The sequence below is a fragment of the Xyrauchen texanus genome, chromosome 6, assembly GCF_025860055.1.
Source record: "Xyrauchen texanus isolate HMW12.3.18 chromosome 6, RBS_HiC_50CHRs, whole genome shotgun sequence".
NCBI classification, from domain to species: Eukaryota; Metazoa; Chordata; class Actinopteri; order Cypriniformes; family Catostomidae; genus Xyrauchen; species Xyrauchen texanus.
The window spans coordinates 30,020,301-30,040,509 of NC_068281.1; the positions used below are offsets into that span (position 1 = coordinate 30,020,301).

A 20,209-nucleotide genomic window follows, 5' to 3' on the forward strand; every position below is an offset into this window, starting at 1 on the left:
AGATTATTTATTTGCCTTACTGACATATACTGTACTGAAGAGTTTTTTATTTTTATCCACATAATTCCTCTTTGGATCGGCACAATACCAAAATGTCAGTATTTGAAACTGACACCACTGTCATTATTTAAGACACCACTTAAATAATGGCAGTTAGCCTTCAAGTATTCAATTTAATTGTCAGCAGTGGTCGAATTGTAAAAAAAAATCAAGGGTGATGGTGGTGCACTAATGCTTTCGTGTCATTTACAAATGAGGTTGTCAGAGGAGTTAAAAATAAGAAATTAAAAACAAAATCTAGTTTTAAACACGTGTCAAGTTCTTAGAAATGTAATCTTTTTGTTAAATCTGGTTTCATACATTTTTGAAAAACCTTTATAGCATTTCCTACAAAAACTTTAAAACTTACAAATTTAATGTGGTCTAACCATAAAGTAAAAGGTATTTGAATACTTTGTTTGCACCTTGAATACATGAAAGGATAAAAACGTAATCTTTTTCTCAGGGTTACACCCCATGACCAGAACAAAATGTGCCTTTTTCTTAAAAATTTCAGAAATAAATAGATGTTTTTTAAAAACCAGGTTTATCATAGAAGAGGTGTGTTCAAGTAAATGTTTTGTGTGAACAGCAGTTTTATGTATTTTCTGTTTAAAAGGTAGACGGATGGAGAATATTTGTTTTTGCATCACCTCAATGACACTTACACGTGGCATTAATATTCACCTGTTACACTCTGTTGTTGTATTTTATTATTCATTTTGTGAATAGAATTATGCATTCTTTCTACTCCAATAACTGAACTAGTTATGGAAGTTTGGGCTTTGAAGGATGGTTAAACAGTGTTGCAAAAATGTGTTCTACACACACACACACACACGCGCATTTTATGTGCGTAACCCTGAAAATCGTTTGAGTTAAAAACATGTACATGTTGTAACTGTACATTTGTCATAGCATTATCTTACCTTCTGTCTTCTTTTTAAAGAAAGATTTCCTCTAACTGATCTCTTGGCCACAAAACCTGAATACTTGCATTACCTTCAGTAGCGTTTCATGTGAAATTAGTAAGGACAAGTCAACCCAGTGTCACTAAACTCTGACATACTTTTTGCCTGTGTTTTCAGAAAACCGGTGCCTTTTCGCAGTGAGAGAATTTGTGCGCTCAAGGTTGCTAGATTGCATAACTAAAGTGCCTCACTAGCAGAGAATATTTTCAAACTATTTAAGTATAAAGATATGATTGGGGAATTTCGCCTCTTGAAATATGGCAACCCAAACATGTCAAAATCGTATTTATTTGCCCGTGTTTTTACATTGTGATGGTACCAAATTGAGTCAATAAATATGATACTATATCAAAACTGGTATAGTTATTTTAATAGCGATTTGGCACAGAAGTATTGTACTTTTGATATCTCATATTCCCAGCCTTTTATTTTTATTTTCAAAGTGGTTACTAGAGTATCATCCTTTGCCACTAGAGGGCCAGTGACTACTCCATTCTCCAATGTGTCCTGTACAGGGATGTATTTCATACATTTTGTCAATAGGAAGTTTGAAAAGAGTTTAACAGTGGAAGATAATCAGTGTATTGCTGTATGTGTCTTATCTTTTTAAACATACTTGAGGCTCTTGATTTGAAATTGCTTTCTGCAGGTAATTTACTTTTTTTTAATGGGGAAGTTGAGAAGAAAGGCTGAAATAAGAAAGTCCCAGATACCAGCTCAACAACGCCTCAAGTTACCTGTAAGACCCACATTCCAGCGTGGGAGCTTTTCCCTCAGACTTCATTCTACTTGCATTTTAACACCCCGCATCCAAGTTACTCTCATCCAAGCCTACTCTATTTTACTAGAAGGAACTCCTTGAACTTCAGGAAATCAGATGCAAATTGTTTTCCCTTTATCATGAACCACAAGGCCTCTCTTTTTATTTTTTAATGCCACATAGTTTTAAAGGGGAATCTTTCAGAGGCACACCAATAAAAGTGTCAAGTGTCTCCAGTTATTAAAATTCTTTCTTCCCCTGTCATGTCTAGAGCAAGTCACTCACTGTATTTTATCTCTGCTTCTCATCTGGAGAATTATCTGTTATCTCAGGTATTTTAGCAAGCTTTATGATGCAATGCACCCTGATAAAGCAATAACTGAATGGTGTTATTGAAAATGATAAATTAGTTGAGAAGATGCTTATCAAAGGTGTTACTTATTTAACATCATCTAGGAAGAATTATTTTTATTTTCAAAAAACTTAAAGGGATAGTGCACTTGAAAATAAAAATTCTGCCATCATTTATTCACCCTCTTGTTGTTCTAAACCTGTATTACTTTTTTTCTGCACCCTGCGCATCGCGACACAAAGGCTTGAGGTTGTCTTCACTGGACGCATCAAAGTGATCATTCCTTAACCGTTTATTTGTCTTGTCGGCAGGAGTAGCACCAGCATGCGCAGCGTAAAATGGAACGAGACACTCGTTTACTGTCGGCGCATGCAATGTGCCACAATGGACACTTCCAGTGTAGACCACTTTATCGATCATAACAGGATCTGTTTGCTCTGATGCGACATGACACATTGTTTTTTCCATACAGTGAAAGTGAATAGTGGTCAGGTCTTAACTTGCAGAAATATCCATTGTCTTTTGATGGGTTTTCTTTGAGTCAACTAATTTCTGGTTGAATGTAGCTATTCCCATAATTGCGCTGTGATTGGGGCAGAAGTGGAAGCATTGTTGTGGAACTGCAGGATGTCCTGAGGAAGAAGTCAGCGTTCCATTGCAGGGGCCACTGAGCCGCCTGCATGCATTCAGAAGCAGAGGCATGCACCTCTCACTTTCTTCTCCTGCTCCTCTCCCCTCATCTACCTCCATTTGTAGCAGAGTATTGGGGGTAGCTGAGGGTGGGAATTCCCACCTCTATCCACAGTCACTGGATTTGCATCCAGCCAAAATAGACCATGCAGAACTGGAAACTACATCTGAAGATGTTTTTTCATGCCCTTGTCGCTTTTTCTTGTGAGGAAAAAGTGGAAGTTAAGCTCCATTGAATCATTCTGAAATAGGCTGTGGTACTTCCTGAAATATGGGGCGTTTATCTGTAATCTCTGGTTTACCATGCCGGACTGGGATATGATTGGTCCTAAACTGAGGTGCAACTTAAAGAAATTGGTAAGTTTGTCTGAATATACTCTGAATATTTAGAGAGTTCAATCTTTGTGAGTGCTTCCTGTGCAGCTTGCAGACAGGAAGCCCTTGGTAAATGCAAGTTTCGTCTCTCGAAGGTTTGACTTGCTGGCTGTCACATATCTGTTTTGCGTTAAGTTTTCCTATTGAGTTTTAAACTGAAGATTTGACGTCAATATGTCTAACTGCACAAAACATAGGAAGTCAAACGTAAGAGTCGATGATAGAAGAAACGTCTATAGTTACCATGCAAAGTGTTTTTCACCGCCCTGGGGAAATACGTTCTCCTATATTCAGAACAACATTAGATATGATGACAATGTTCCTTTTTCACACTGAACCACATTTTTTAAAATGATTCTGAATTCTGATTATACAGCACTTTAAAGATTCAGGGGCTGTATTACAGATTTATCCTAATGCTAGAATCTCATCTGCTTAACAACTATGGCAGTTTCCATTAGGAACTTAGAACTTCCTTTTTTTTGTGCGAATTGCTTAAGCTTTTAACAGAAAGAAATGAATTAGTTTTTTTTAGGAAATAAATGTACACATGAGGTGACTACTCTATAGACAGTATCTATCTAAAGACTCGATCACTTTTACCTTTGGGAAATACAGTAATCTCAATGGGAATCTGCGCAATCAGGAATTTCACCTGATGGACTTCTGGTGGCAAAGAAATTTCCCTATGTGAATTTTGTGTAGGGTTCAAGTCTTTTGAACTTTTACACACAAATTCGCAGAGTTGCCCAATAGTAACATGCTTGGTTTGACAGTGACCTCTGTGTGGCAGCGCTTCAAACATAGCTACAGTGAATATTCACAATGGACGAGCAGCATAAAAACAGAGGCTGCTTGACAGAATCTAAAAAGATTTTGTGTTTAAATACTTATGTGTACAAAGCCATCCTTGATAGCTTTGTTAGATAAACAGCTTGAGCTTTAGATCTATGCCATCATCATCATCAAATAATTGTAGTACCACAAATGATTGAAGGAGGAATTGTAATTTTGGTATAAACTCTTGTGCCATTTGGAGACATTTCTCATGTAGTTTATCACCTCCAACAGGCGTGAACTTCAAGGACATCAATAAAGAAAACCAAGGCACCATTTTTGGTGAGATATACACATCGATCGACACATTGGCTTTCACGTTTGGCAATGTGTAAGTACTGTTTATCTTTTGCATCCCTGACTTTGTAATAATACTTATTATTCAAAAGTGACACAGAATTATATAATCTAGCTGAAGAGTTCACTTTCTTACCGCTGATTAAATTAACTAGTGTCACATTTTAGTGATACCGAATCTTTCTCTTACTCTATGAAGAAAACTAACACCATACTATTGTGAAAATATTGTCTATGATCAAAACATATCTATGATCAAAATAACATGTGAATGGACCCTCTCCCCCTTTCAGAGTGTCTGACTTCCTTATGGGAGATGTGGACAGTGGCTCAAAGTTGGGGTACCCCCAAGCCAGAAGAAGTTGTGTAAGTCATCCCCTCCATGGATTTTGTTTTTGCTGAAAAAGGGAACCCCTCGGCTCCCCAGACACTATGAGTCAGTATGTTTACATGCACTTTAAATGTTTTATTGCAGTCAGACAGTAATTCGTTTTTTTTTAAATGACATGTAAATGCTTTAATTTAGTCGCAAAGTTTGACTAACAGACCTTCTGTAAATAATGATATTGTAGCTCAGCTTTGACCAGCATGTATAGCTTTGTCCAGCATGTGCCGCACACATGCTAGTGCCACTTTTTCACTCTGACTGAAGTGGTGAACGCAGACTATATTTAAAAATGCAACCTTTTATGATCTGGTAATCATGAAAGCCATATTGTTATTTTAAATCTTATTTCAATTAATTGTAGAGCCTTAATGGATATCACACAAATATTTTGGTAACACTTTAAAATATGGTTACATTTGTTTACATTAGTTAACTACAGTACATTCGTTAACATGAACTAAAATGAGCAATACTTTACAACACTTATTGATCTTGGTTAGTGTTAATTTCAACATATACTAATACATTGTTCAAATCAAAAGTTGTATATGTTAACATTAGTTAGTGCACTATGATCTAACATGAACTAACAATGAAGAATTGTATTTCTGTTAATGAACATATACAAAGATTAATAAGTAGTGTAAATATATTGTTCATTGTTAGTTCATTATATCTAATGTATATGTTAACAAATGTAACCTAATTTTAAAGTGCTAGCAATATTTCATTTTGCATACATTGTGTTATGTATACTTGGAAAGACTGAAAAAACCTATTATAACATGTAAGGCATGTAAGCGCACTGACCGTCTCAGAGACAGGTGTGATTTCTCATGACACCTAGTTCAGTGATTAAAAAATGCTTACTGCACCTTCATGAACAGACAAAACTTTCCTTAAAACTTAGACATCTGTTTTGAAAATAAGGAAACCTTTGTTTGGCCACTGTGATTTAAAGAACAAGGTGTTAGAAGCTTTGATCAATTGAGATGTTGTGAGATGAGATATTAGAAACTGTTGAAAACAAGCACACAATCATCCGTATCCTCTGTAATCACACTTATCATTCAGACTGAAAACCTGTCTCCCTTGATCTCCTCTAGTCTTTTGAAAACCTCTCTGAAGATTCAGCAGGATGCAATGAAGAGAGAAACGATCTGGCAGGTGATTGGCTATTCTTTCCTCTTCACCTATCATGTTTCTACTTGTTTATATTGTAAAGGGAACTTGTGCTGTTTAAGTGTGCCAGTGAATCTCATCACAGATTTTATATGCGCCTTCAAGCAACTGCAATTAAAATGTAAATAATTTGTCAGTGCTGTCCTGTTCTTTGACAGCACTGACATGGATCCATTCACCCCCTCATCCCTTCACACTTGTGTTATTTTTCATATAGCCTTATGTTCTTCTTTTTTTTTTTTTTGTCAAATGGTCTACATTCTTTGGGGGGGTTTTTTGAACGTTCATGTGTGGAATAGGAACCACATGTGGCTTATTGGGTGGGGTGCTTGGATTCCAAAGGAGCGCAGTTGGGCTGTGTTTGTGTTCCGAATTCTAACTTGTTTATTGCATTTTGGAAGAGTTAAGCACAGAGTTTGAAAGATGATCTTGCAAGCCCAGCCGATGCAATATGTACCAACCTCTTAACTCTTTCCCCGCCAAACACGTAATTTTCCGGGTTTTATGAAAAAACGCTTCCCCGCCAAACACGGAATTTTCCGGGTATCCGTGTTTTAGGTGGTATACGGTAAGGAAGACCCGCACGCATGTTTTGAAAGAGTACGCAACTCTTTGATCAAAGAAACAGACTGTGATCGTCTCAAACGTGAAGTGGAACACCATACTAATACTAAAGCACTTGTTTGATAAAAATGCCTTTTTCTCAGCTTTTTGTCCGAAATGTTGTTTTTGACAAAACCTACCTCTGTTCAAGTGGCAATAAAAAAAAGAACAAATGAAGATAAATTAAAATCGTTTTTTTTTTGCCTAAAAGCAGAGCCTCAGATCTTTATTGTGATATATAGCATCTTCATATATTCATGGAAGAAAATATTCTGCGGGCCATTAAAGTTTAGCGAAAATCGTCAAAAACCCTGGCGGTGGCTGGCAACTTTTTTTAAAAACGCTGGCGGGGAAAGAGTTAAGCCCAAAGCATACTTCTATTTTGATGCGAGCCTGACCCTGTCTACACCGGGCACGTCCGTTGACGTGACATGATGCCACACAATGGCCTGAGGCTCTCTACACTGGATGCGTCGAGGTCTTAACCTTCAATTTGTGTAGTAGCACAGTGCGTGCAGTGTAAAATGGAACGGGGCATCCTTTTATTGTCGGTGTGACAGTTGCGACAGAACGGATGCTTCCAGTGTAGAGAGTATCATTGATTATAATGGGTTTATATGACTTTTGACACGTCGTGACGCACCTCTCGCATCCGGTGTAGACAGAGTGTCAGCATCTGCTTACAGTCGAATGCGAGCAAGTCAAAGTATACTCCATATGACTGTGCACGCATTCTTTGTAAGACGTTTGGCGCATGTGCACTACAACTGCTATGAGACACTGTACTGTCTATTCAGGAGTGTAGACCCATAAAGATGTCTTTATATTCCTTCAGACTCGTGTTATACAAATGCAGGTATCTCCTGACCTCTTCACACGTGCTCTGTATGTGCAAATCCACTGTTGTTGTTTTTACCTTCATCTCCTGATGTTGAATGGCTATTATATAGCGCTTCTATGTGATGGCAGTGGCTCAAATGTGAGTGTTTATGCCGTGAGGATGGCGGAGCATATTTAACCCTTTTACAAGCAGTCCGCCACCAATTTCAGAGCTGACGCTGTCTTTAAGAAGGCTGACTTGTAAAATTTGCCTTGAAACTTTTGGCCTATAAACCTAAAGGCAGTAAAATATAACTGCAGTTTTTAAAGGACCGTTGAGGTGGTTGAGGAACTGTAAACGTCATCTTGTGTTATTTTTTATGTTTTTTTAAACAATGTGCAGCGTCTGTGTATTTTTTTAATGTGTATGTTCATATGTGGTGTTCTGTGGGTGACCAGATCCGGCTCTGTCCTCTCCAGAGTTGTCCCCTGTTGAGCAGGTGGACCTGCTTCTACTGAGGAATGACAGTGGAGTAGAGTCGGCTTTACTCTATGCCAAGGCCTGGTCCAAATACACCAAAGATGTGCTGGCCTGGGTGGAGAAACGCCTCAGTCTGGGTCAGTCCATTCTCAAAGCCCAATCTGTAAAGTGCTGAATATCTTCTGTTGAGCTTTTGTGTTTCATATGAACTCCTTGTATTTGTCAGACATGGAATGTGCCAAAAGCTTTGCCAAGATGGCAGAATCTGCAAAGGCAGTGGCAAGTCAACAGGTGCTAGTCTTATTAGTACATTGATTTCATATAATATATGTTTGGTCAAACATTGTCAATCAGACCTTAGGCTTAACATAACATTAATATGTTACTTTTTTCATGTCTTTATCTGAAGGACTACATGCCATTTCGGGATATTTATGTCTCTGCCTTTAAGAATGAGATTGAGTACAATCAGGTTCTGCTCCAAACAGCTGCAGCTCTACAAACCAACAAATTCGTACAGGTAAGATCAGTTCCTTCTGCTGTTCACTTTTAGCCAACTATTCAACAAATGATCACCTTAATTTCCATAATTCCCATAAAGCCGCTGCTCGCCCGTAAGAATGATCTGGACAAGCAAAGGAAAGAGACAAAAGAACAATGGCAAAGAGAGCTGAAGAAAATGGTACTGATGATTAGTTGAATTTGTAGAATTTCATCATTAACATTTCTGCAAAACGACAACACTTAATAACCCATGTGTGCATTCAGAGCGAGGCGGAGAGTGCGGTGAAGAAGGCTCGGCTGCTGAAGGTGCAGAAGAGGGAGGAGTATGAGAAGGCACGCAGCTCCACCAGCCGCATTGAGGAGGAGCAGCCGGCAGCGGGAGGCAGGACTCTCGAGAAGAAACGGAGGGTAGAAGAAGAGGCTCTACAGAGGGTACTGCACATATGTAGAACTACAATGTAAAGAATTTTAAAGATCTGAATTCAATTACCAACGCTACCATCATAGAATGCACACACAAACGCCCTTGTCTTTATTTTCCTTGTTTACTGGCCATCAAAGTGGCGACAAAAAACACAAAAAATACTTTTTAGGAATTGGTTTTAATATATACCCAAGTTTATTCTTTCCTAAATGTTTAACTAAATTTAAGCCCAAAGTTTTCATAAATCAAATTTTGAGTATAAAGTTTTTAAACGTGCACGCTTTTATACCGCAGCATTGCGCCTAATAGGGCGGGGCTTAAACACCATAGCCAATCCTGACGTTATTGTAGAAAGGTTTCAACTAGGTCATGTAGAAGGACACTCACCATAGTATCAGCTTAGTGACGCAATGTCAGGTGTACTGATTCATAAGGGAACAGTCATTATATTGACTATTCTGTTTGGTTCCGCTAGTGGCACAGAAATTACACGGCAGCTTTAACTAAAGCAGCTTACTTAAAACACTGTGGCACTGTTGTTGTTTTTTTTGTTTGGCTCACAGTCTGTTTGTGTGGTGACTCTAGGCAGAGGAAGCGCAGGAGCAATATAGAGCATGTGTGGCTGATCTAGAGGCAAAGAAGGTCAGCTTGTCTAATACCAAGAGTGAGATCCTCGGTCAGTTACGCAAACTGGTCTTCCAATGTGACCTGACCCTCAAAGCGGTCTGTATCCCTCCCATTACACCATTACCATAGAGTATAGCCTACAGGGTTCCCACAGTCAAAGAAAATCTGTAAATATCAAAGCATTTAAAAATTGGGATTTTCAGACCTGGAAAATTCATGGTACTTAATAAAATCTTAAAAAGTAGTGAATATAGTTTGTCTTGAGTGCAATGTTTATAAAATTATTTTTAAAGGGATGGTTCACCCAAACATTTTAATTCTGTCATAATTTACTCACCCTTGTGTTGTTCCAATCCTGAATGACCGACTTTCTTCTGTGGAACACAAAAATAGATATTTAGCAGAATATAAGTTTCAGTCACCATTCATTTCCGTTGCATCTTATGATTAAAAATGTAAAGTGAATGGTAACTGAGGCTGTCACACCTAAATTGTGGCTTTCAATGAAGAAAAAATGTCATACTGGTACCATGCTTTTCAACATAAGGGCAAGAGTAACATGAGTAAATGATGACATATCATTTTTTTTTTTTGGGTGAACTATCCCTTTATAAATCATTATCCAGTAATCCAGTCTTGGAAATGTATTGGTCAAAAGATATGGGAACCCTGTAGATAAACTTGACAATGACACATTTTTCCACTATTGCATATTGACAATTCTTATGAACTCTCTGTAGGTGACAGTGAACTGGTTCCAGATGCAACAGGCTCAAACTGTGCTTCTGCCTGTCAACTACCAAGCTCTGTGCGAACAGGCCAAAAAGTATGAGCCTGGTCAACGCTATTCTGAGTTTGTGTGCAGCCTACCCAAAGAGCGTGTGTGGCTAGAGTCTCTGTCTCAGGACATCACCGCTCCCTCAAAAACTGGGTATGTCCCACTCACAGCAGAGCTCTAGTTTTCATGCATGGCAAAGAGAGGTGTGCATTGTTTGCATCTCCTCAGGAAAAATTATGAATTAAACAACCTTTTTGACTGCTCTGTTAACACAAGAGTTTAAGCTTTGGTAATCACTGTTGTGTAAACTCTCTTCAGCTTGACTTCTGATCACACTAGCTACACTCACACCCACATACAAAGATACTGGCAAGTGCTATCACATCTCATTAAAGTGCATTAAAAACTCATGCCTGCCTGTTGAGTAACCCGTTGCAAAATAAACAGAGAATAAATTCTAAACCTGTTATGCAAAGTTAGAAATTCTTTCATTCAATTAACTTGTTTTCAATACGTGTTGCCAACAGCAATAATAATATAATACTATGTCTTCAAAAGAGCAACATATAAGTTGAATACCAACTATTACTAGTATCCTTGGGGTCCAGTATATTATATTAACTAATATATATATATATTTCATGAAATTTAATTGGTCAAAAAATGTCAAACGAAGTACAGAGTAGTGTCAGAAATTAACTTTTAGATTACCTGTAATATTTGCCCCCTGTAATGGATATTTAGGGGCTTTTTTTAACTGTATGTGGGCATATTTTTCTAACTACATAAAACACAGAGTTATGTTCATTTATGCAGCATGATAAAATTTTGTAGAAGTGTACATTTTGTTATTGCTGCTTGAAGTTTTAGAGTTGTTGGTGGAGTTTTCTTCAGATTCATTGTGTTCAGAGTTTTTTTTCCCATTAAATCCACTTCATATTATATAAACTTGATTCTGAAAGAGTGGATACAGATATGTGACTGCTACAGGTCACTGCAGTGTCTACAAAAGCACTAATCCCATAAATTGAATATTATGAAATAGGGCTGGGTGATAGGACGATGTAAACAAATATCGACAATGTCTTAAAAAGATCCTGATGCTGATTGCGAACAGACAATGATCGACAATATCGGGAAATGACAAAACCATGGATCTGGGAAGTCGCCAAATATATTAAACAGTGGCCAAGGTGTGAAACTATCACCCGCCACCCGCAAAATGCGATGAGGCTGAATCCAGTTCGCAAGCTCCACTTCCAAAAACAGGTATTTCATGGAAGGGTCATTTTGCTCATCTGCCCGCAACAGGTGGGCAACCTGTAAGACATCTCTGAGTGACACATGACAAGAAATGCTGTTAGTCACAATGACACACACTTTATTATATTTTTAAGAACAGGCAAAAGACAAGCTGCCAATGCTCATGTCTGATTCACTGTTTGTGTGCAGCACAAGCCAGTCACGTGTAACACATGCATGTCAGTGTGCAGCATGAGCCTGTCTCATGGAACAATCGCACGTAAAGAGTTTTCACTCTTATTTTCTGTTTCATTCATCTGAAAACTGTTTTCAAGAATAATGTCATCTGTGAGAATGCAGCAAATGATTTCTGATCATTTCAGAGATATTTTTTAAGGCTATTATCGTTAAAATATTTTTTACATATCACCCAACCCTATTATGAAATCTGTCAAAAGTTAGATACAGTGCTTAAAAAGTATTTGCCCCCTTCCTGATTTATTCTGTTTTTGTGTATTTTTCATATTAAATTGTTTTAGATCTTTGAACGAGTTATAAAACCAAGGCAACCTGAGGAAACACAAAATACAGTTTAAAAATAAAAATAAATATATATATATATATATATATATATATATATATATATATATATATATTTATTTATTTTTTATTGAAGCAAAAAGTTATTCAACACCTATATCACCCATGTGAAAAAATATCTGCCCCCTTAAACTTAATAGCTGGTTGTGCCACCTTTAGCAGCAACATCTCCAACCAAACACTTCTGATAACTGAAGATTTTTCTTTCACAACATTGTGGTGGAATTTTGATCCACTCTTCTTTACAGAACTTCTTTAGTTCAGCTACATTGGAGGGTTTTCAAGCATGAACTGCCATTTAAGGTCATGCCACAGCATCTTAGTCGGGTTCAAGTTACACTCCAAGACTTGAATTTTGCTTTTTTTGAGCCATACAGTGGTGGGCTTACTCCTGTACCTTGGATCATTGTCTTGATGCATAATCCTGTTGGCTTTGAGCTTCAACTCAAGGCCTGATGACCAGATGTTCTCCTTTAGGATTTTCTGGTAGAGAGTAGAATATTTCTCCCTGGCCCTGAAGCACAATAGTTTCTCCACACCATCACACTACCACCACAATGCTAGACTGTAGGTAGGTATGATGTTCTATTTGTGGAATTCTGTGTTCGATATACACCAGATATAATGGGACCCCTGTCTTCCAAACAGTTACACTTTTGACTCATTAGTCCACAGAACATTCTCCCAAACAAGGTGTGTTTTGGCAAAATTCAGATGAGCCTTAATGTTCTGGGTAAGCAGTGGTTTTTGCTTCGCCACTCTTCCATGGATGGCATTTTTGGCCAGTGTCTTTCTGATGTTGTCCTTGGCTTTTTTGTGACTTCCTGGATGAGTCGTTGCTATGCTCTTGGAGGAATTTTGGGAGGTTGGCTGCTTCTGGGAAGGTGCACTACTGTGCCAAGTTTTCTCCATTTGGAGATAATGGCTCTCACTGTCATTCTTTGGAATCCCAGAACATTTCAATAGCTTTGTAACCCTTCCCAGACTGATGTATTTCAATCACCTTTTCTTCATAATTTCTGTAATTTCTTTCAACTTTTGCATTGTGTGCTACTGGGTGAGACCTTTTAGCCAACTTCATGCTGCTGATGAATGATGAAACATGCTTTAGGTGTTTATTTGATTGAACAGGGCTGGCAGTAATAAGGCCTGGGTGTGTCTTTTCCAGTTGAACCACATTATGATTGCAGATTCATAGATTTTGGGATTAAGTAACTTGGGCAAATATTTTGTCACACAGGCCCAGTTGTTATTAGATCATTTTTCTTCAATTAATAACATTATCATTTAAAAATATATATTTTATTGTTAGTAGTATTTTTATAAAACATGTCTATCCTTTCCAGAATGTCCTTCCATAAGAGGTCTGTGAGCAGTCCCCACTCTTCCCATGGGAATCTGTCCCAGAGCTCTCTTACATCCGGGGATAACCCCAGTGCAGATGAGGTCGAGGGGACTGTACAACCCTGCAAGGCCAAGATTGCAGAGAGACGCTCCAATAGCAGTGTAGACATACAAGGTAGGAGGTAGTATACCCTAGTGGTTAAAAATATGGGCTGGTAATTTAAATATTCGCTCATTGGTTCAAACCCCGCAAGGGATGATCTTTGAACTATCACCATTATGCCCTTGAGACAGTTAACTCTCTATGGTTGTGATTCACAACCTGGTGTATGTCCACCGCAGAGGTTATGTAAGCAGGTTCTAGGGGGTACTCAAAAAGAATTGTATTTTGCATTGCTGAATTTATAAAACAAAATGTATGACTTAAAATAAAAATAACAGGGAAAAGGGCTGGGTAAACATATAGATTTTCTAATTCATTGTGATCTTAATTTGAACGATCTTGATATCCATTCTTAAAATCCATAGATCGATCTTTTAATATGTGAAGTTCATCAAAGTGGATCTTTGATCCATGCAATCCATTTGTCATTGATAATGTGTCTTTTAATAACTTTCTATTCTTTACAGTCAGTTGTTGCTAAAAAACAACTAAAGTAAACATTTAATAAAGAAACTGTGCCAGTCCACTCTCGTTAACATTGGCTCAACCAAAACAAAACGCAGAACTTCAAATAATATAGATCAGTGGGAACTTCTGTATTTTTATTTTTTTTTAAAGATACATACATATATATATAAAAGGGCAGTCTTTTTAACGTGTTAATTCAGTTCGATTAATTTGACAAAAAATAAAGCGTTAAAAAAATTTATGCAATTAATCGCACTGCCCCCGGACCGTAATAAGGAAGATTCCTGAGAAATTCCAGCTTGTAGTACCACCTGTTTACTCCAGAGGGCAGTAAGTGAAATTTCAGCTGTATGAGCAACGCACAGTTTATACAGTGAAGAAAACACTTCAGTAGGCAGAACAACACAAACATGCGTTACGTTCTTGCGTTCAAAATGCGAACTAAGGGATCTCAAGATGTGTTTAAAGATTGAATATTAAACTACATTTAACTTGACACAGTGACCTAAACATTTTATGTTTATGACGCAACGCACTGGAGACGCAGACAAGCATGTCTGACGGAGGTGTAGATTGACGGGCTCTTAAACAAGCCCTCATAATAAATCTCCAACTGATTGACAAATTCACTTGTGAAATGGATTGCTGTGAACTGTATGCCAATGACTGACTTATGATCAATAATATGGTAGTAAATATATTGTATTCTAAAGCCGCTTTTTATATTGTCTTATCAATAATGAACTCCTCTGCTACAAGAATGTAATGCATTTTAATTATCTGAATATTTATTTATTATTTATATATTTAAAGATAACTATGTATAATTATATATTGATATAAATATGTATAATCTTTATATATTGAATTATTGATATATGAGGGGCTTTCTCAGCAAATTTGTATATGCGATTAAATGTGATTAATGTGTAAATGTGATTAAGTATATACTGTAAATTATATTTAACCTTTGGTATACATCTTTGCTTTTTGTGTCGATGAAGGGGGTACTTGAGCCTTAATGATGGTGCTGTCGGGATAGTTACGTTAAAAAAGGTTGAGAAACATTGCTCATTTGGCAACATTTATTTGGGAACACAGCTTTATACCAAATAAGTAAATAAAACAAAAACATTTACACAAATACTTATTTGAGCTGAAATGGTCTTATTATGTGTTGCAAAAGAGACCACGGAGTAAAACAAGAGCTGAAACCAGAAGTGTAAGAAACATGCTGTCAGGGACAACTGAATGACCCACTCAATCTACTCAAAAACTCTTTTACTTTTGTTATTGCATCTTTTTTTATGTAAGAAAATGTAATGGGGAAAAATATTCCATCGTTGGAAACAATGTGCACCCTAGAGGATTAACATAACATTTTGTTTGTCAAACTTTGGCATCATGTACAGCTCATTAGATTTCTGGCTTGATGCATCATTTGTAGGTTGTTAACCCTAGTTAACCCTAGTTGCAGGTTGTTAAGCCTGTTCACAGCCTGGACGAAGGCTACCAGCTCTCGGGATTTAGGTCCAAACCCATCAGTCCCCTGAATCTGTGACATTATCAGCCTGCTGGATAACAGTCTATCCGAACTTAGGAATCATTGCTTAGACCATGAGTGTTGAGCTCTAAACTGACACACTGTCTTTCATGCTTTATAGGATGAGAATTTAAAAATGAAATGGGAAGTGGAACCGTATTGCTCATGAATTAAGAGGCATGAGGGAGAACTTTATTGTGATAACTCTAAATTCAATTATGAGTCATCGTTTAAGGCAGATAGTTAACAAGATTACATTTTTGTAAGAGTAATACCTCCCACTTAAATAAATTAATCTTAGTTTGGCTTCAGTCCAGGTGAAGGTTTATCTTAAAGGAATAGTTCACCAAAAAACATTTACTCACCCTCATGCCATCTCAGATGTGTATGACTTTCTTTCTTCTGATCAACACAAACAAAGATTTTTAGAAGAATTTCTAAATTAAGTACTTGCCTTCATAAATGTTTACTATTGTTCTTCCATTATTTTTTAGTGGGATTTGTAATAATAAGGCCATAACCACAGGTCAGACCATGGATCGCTCCACATTATGTGGTTAGACTAATGCAGATAGTCTTTATAAAAAAAAATGAACTTTAGTATTTGTTATGAAAAGCTAATAGCCTAAAGGGTGATGGAGTTAACTGCCCATGCCAATTTCTTCCTACATTTGTTGGGTGAGCAGGTGTAAATGTCAAGCCCTTCCCTTCCCATCCCTACCATATCGCTTCAGAAGACATGGATTAAACCGCTGTAGTTATTTTTGTTTACGTGCTTTTTGGAGCTTCAACGCTCTTCCCATTATTCACTTGTATTGAATGGTCCAACAGAGCTGAAAAATTCTTCTAAAACTCTTTGTTCAGAAGAAGAAAGAAAGTCATACATATTTATAATGGCATCAGGGTGAGTACATGGTGAGATAATTGTCATTTTGGGGTGACCAATCCCTTTAATATTGAAATGTGTAAATGGGCAATTAATATAATTGAGAAACTGCAGAAACTTCATGTCTTAAACAGTATGAGATATGCAAATATAATGGTTGTCAAGTTAAGTAATGTTAAGTGGACAATGTAAAGAGCTTTATGAAACAAAACATGGGCTACTGTCCATCCCATAACAGATTCTGCCAGTCACACACACACACACACACATACTGTGTGTGTGTGTGTGTGTGTGTGTGTGTGTGTGTGTATTTATCACTTTGTGGGGACCAAATGTCCCCATAAGGATAATAAAACCCGAAATTTTTGACCTTGTGGGGACATTTTGTCGGTCCCCATGAGGAAAACAGCTTATAAATCATACTAAATTATGTTTTTTGAAAATGTAAAAATGCAGAAAGTTTTCTGTGAGGGTTAGGTTTAGGGGTAGGGTTAGGTTTAGGGGATAGAATATAAAGTTTGTACAGTATAAAAACCATTATGTCTATGGAAAGTCCCCATAAAACATGGAAACACAATGTGTGTGTGTGTGTGTGTGTGTGTGTGTGTGTGTGTGTGTGTGTGTGTGTTGTAGCAGTAAAGCCACAGGGCTCGCAGCGGGCTTGGAGTTCCGGCAGTGCTGGTGGAGGAGGGATGTGCAGTGACTCAGAAAGCGCTGGAGGAAGTAGTGAGTCTCGTTCAGTGGACTCCCCCACAGCCAGTCCAGGTAATTTCTTTCACTTAAATGCAGAGTCATAACATTGGAAATGTCTTATCTTTCAAATAAAGATTTCATACAGTATACATCTTTGCTGAACTATACAAATTTATTTTTGCTTGCCAGTAGTCCCAAATTTTCGTGCTTTGCAAATATTTTCAAACATTAGGCCAAACCTGACCACATACATTTTAAATGTTACTTTTAGAAACATATTTTTCATGAGTCTCAAAAATATATTTTTTATTAAACATAATAAATTAAAATTATAAATAAATTATAATTTTTGTAATTTTCAATAGTAGCAGTAAATTGTACTGCTATTATATAGCTCAGAGCCAGCTATTTATTCACTGGAAAAGTAATTCAGTAAAAAAAAAAAAATCTCATCTACATTAGCTAGCTTGATAACTTTACCGTGGCGACATATTTATATCAGTAGAATTCAACAGGAGACACAAAACATCATCTAATAATATTTCCAGTACAAGCATGTTTGGAAGTTTTGTTTTTTAAGTGGTTGACCTGGTTCTCAACAGGCAGTTTGGAGAAGTGCCATGCAAGACGGAAGTGAGAGTCTAATGTGTGTTTTTAATTGTGTGTTCATGCTGTAGGGGATTTCAAACGCAGGCTTCCCAGAACTCCCTCAACTGGTACCATGTCTTCTGCGGATGACCTGGATGAGAGGGAGCCATCTTCCCCATTAGATAATGGTTGGTTTCACACAATGAAGGGTGTGCGTGTTGGTCTATGTGTTCACATAAGCATATGGTGCACTCCGTGGGTTTATGTTTATTACATAAGTGCAGAGCTGCTTCCTCCATTGTTTTGCTCTCAGTGCAGCTGCACAGATGGGCTTGATGTTGACATTGGCTAAATGCCTCGGTTAACAATTCCTGTCTCTCAGCTTAACTATCCATGTATTATATTTCTGTAATTATAGCTTTTTGATGCACCAAATGTAGCACTACAGAGCTCAAATTTTTTTTATTTAATTTTTTTTATTATATAATTTACTCACGATAAAGTATTGAAATACATTTGAGGAAATGGAGAGAGCTGATAAGGTTTAGCCTTTTTTTGCTCAGATTATCAGTCTCAGATTTAGGGTTGGGATTTGAGAATCAGTTAAATAAAAAAAAAAAAAAAAAGAATACAAGAACCAAATGATTTTCATTGCGTTCGGTTCAATTAACACCTGCATTCTTCCGCTGATTTTGCACAACTACTAAACCTACAGTGCCCTGGCAAAATAAATTATGTTTTAGCTCAGTTGTGAACATGGAGTATGAATTTAATGTAATGACAGAGGAAAAACAAGCACGTGAGACTGAAGTCAGTGTAATTACCGACTAGTTGTTAAAATAACAACATGTACAAATTGAAAGTTTACTCATAGTTTTATTGTAGCAAATGATACTTTTATTTTTTTAATATGTGAGAAATTTTAATATGTCAAATAAATACAAAAATAGTGTTGTTTTTGTTTAGTAGATAGTTAGGAACAATTATTAGGAGGGGGAGGGGTGAAAGGAATCATTAATTGAATGAGGAATCGTAGTTGTAAAGTGGAATCAGAATCATTAAATTCCTTATAATTCCCATCCTATGATGGGCACAGAACGGCATCAGGGGCGTGAGCCAGAAAAATGGGAGAAATTGTATAATTTAATTAAAACAGTTAAATAAATACAAAATTCAAATCTCGTAATAATTTCACAATAACAGGAATAATGTGTTATTATGAGATTTGTAAATCACAGATGTATTAGTGCCTTTAACAGCGTGCGCTATTGGAGATCAGGCGTGGATACTAATTACAAGTGATCCTCCCCATCCCCTACTCACTCCGAAGTGCATGGCCCTTGAACTGGGTACTCTGAAGGACACATGTCGTTACTAGTTGAATGTACCCTATTCTAACAGTCTTGTGGAAGGGCCCTTCGGGAAAAGATTCATTTTCTCACTTTCGTTTTGAACGATCTTTCGAGTGGTGTCCCCTCCCACAGCAGTGCTCTTCAAAGAAGCAATAAATGCAGTTTGGCATTCGCCCCAGAACATCGAATTGCCCAAAATTTTATAATTATTGGTTTTAGAAGATACATTTATTTTTGAAGTTCACACAGTATAAGACAAACACTGTGTCTGCATTGCTAGTATTTGCCTGTTTCAGTCATCTTGTCTTTCCTTTTTGTGCTGTCTCAAAGAAAAGATGAATAGAATTGTAATTTCTTTTCATCACTAATGTATCTGTAAAATGACGATTGTGTCAGCTGGCTAGAAAAAGAAAATACACTTAATTATTTACTGCCCTCAAGTTGTCCCTCATTGTTTTTTCCTCCCAGTAGAATATTAACACAATCTTTTCTTCAAGAATCCTAACACTGCTCTTTTCCATACAAAAACAGTTCGTATTGGCCACTGCTGTCAAGGTCCAAAGAGGATATTTTTTTTTTCTCATAAAAATACCATAAAAGTAGTCTATAGAACACAAAGCTGTTGTATGTCCCCAGAAACATTGTAATATAGTGCACTTGTCATATGGACTATTGTTATGATGTCATTATACTGAACCCTTAATAGTGATTAAAACTGTTATTCTATGGAATAGAGCTGCTTAAAATGTCTAATTTTATGTTCCAAGAAAAAACCCAGCATATGGGTTTTGAATAACATAAGGGTGAGTAAATGATTGAGTAAAAGTGAATTTTTTTTCTATTTTTATGTAAACTACTTTAACTGGTGGCTAATTTTTTGAGCACAAACCTGACAAGACATCTTGTCTTTTAAAACTAGACTCTTAGGAGATGCTGTTTAAATTAAAGACAATGTAATTATTTATAAAATCTTAAATCGATTTTTAAATGATTGCCTAATAATATTTGCATTAAGAATATATGACACTGTACTTGCCAAAACCTAAAAGCACAATAGAAGTCACATTTCACAGGTCTTACCATGTTCTAGTTCTGATCAGGGTGATAACGCTCCACTTTGTCTAGACAATGACTAGAGAATTTTCTAAAAAGCTACTTCAAAAGCCTGCCAGATTACCATATTCTTTCAATTCCTTTATAATA

General features: G+C 36.9%; 1 protein-coding gene across 5 annotated transcripts in view; it reads left to right on the forward strand.

Annotated features, from left to right (window-relative positions):
• The window catches only part of LOC127645347 (rho GTPase-activating protein 29-like), a 53,057-nt gene that overhangs the window by 25,571 nt on the left and 7,277 nt on the right, over window positions 1-20,209 (forward strand). For 2 of the 5 annotated variants that reach the window (XM_052128933.1, XM_052128934.1), the window contains exons 4-16: window positions 4,259-4,355; window positions 4,615-4,687; window positions 5,816-5,876; window positions 7,773-7,931; window positions 8,021-8,085; window positions 8,204-8,314; window positions 8,396-8,476; window positions 8,563-8,730; window positions 9,308-9,445; window positions 10,090-10,280; window positions 13,316-13,488; window positions 17,007-17,138; window positions 17,744-17,842. In XM_052128933.1, coding sequence (XP_051984893.1) covers window positions 4,259-4,355; window positions 4,615-4,687; window positions 5,816-5,876; window positions 7,773-7,931; window positions 8,021-8,085; window positions 8,204-8,314; window positions 8,396-8,476; window positions 8,563-8,730; window positions 9,308-9,445; window positions 10,090-10,280; window positions 13,316-13,488; window positions 17,007-17,138; window positions 17,744-17,842 — 1,548 coding nt within the window. Of the gene's footprint in view, window positions 1-2,815; window positions 3,170-4,258; window positions 4,356-4,614; window positions 4,688-5,815; window positions 5,877-7,772; window positions 7,932-8,020; window positions 8,086-8,203; window positions 8,315-8,395; window positions 8,477-8,562; window positions 8,731-9,307; window positions 9,446-10,089; window positions 10,281-13,315; window positions 13,489-17,006; window positions 17,139-17,743; window positions 17,843-20,209 lie in introns of those variants that run through there. The other 3 variants (XM_052128937.1, XM_052128935.1, XM_052128936.1) reach the window with 3 other exon arrangements.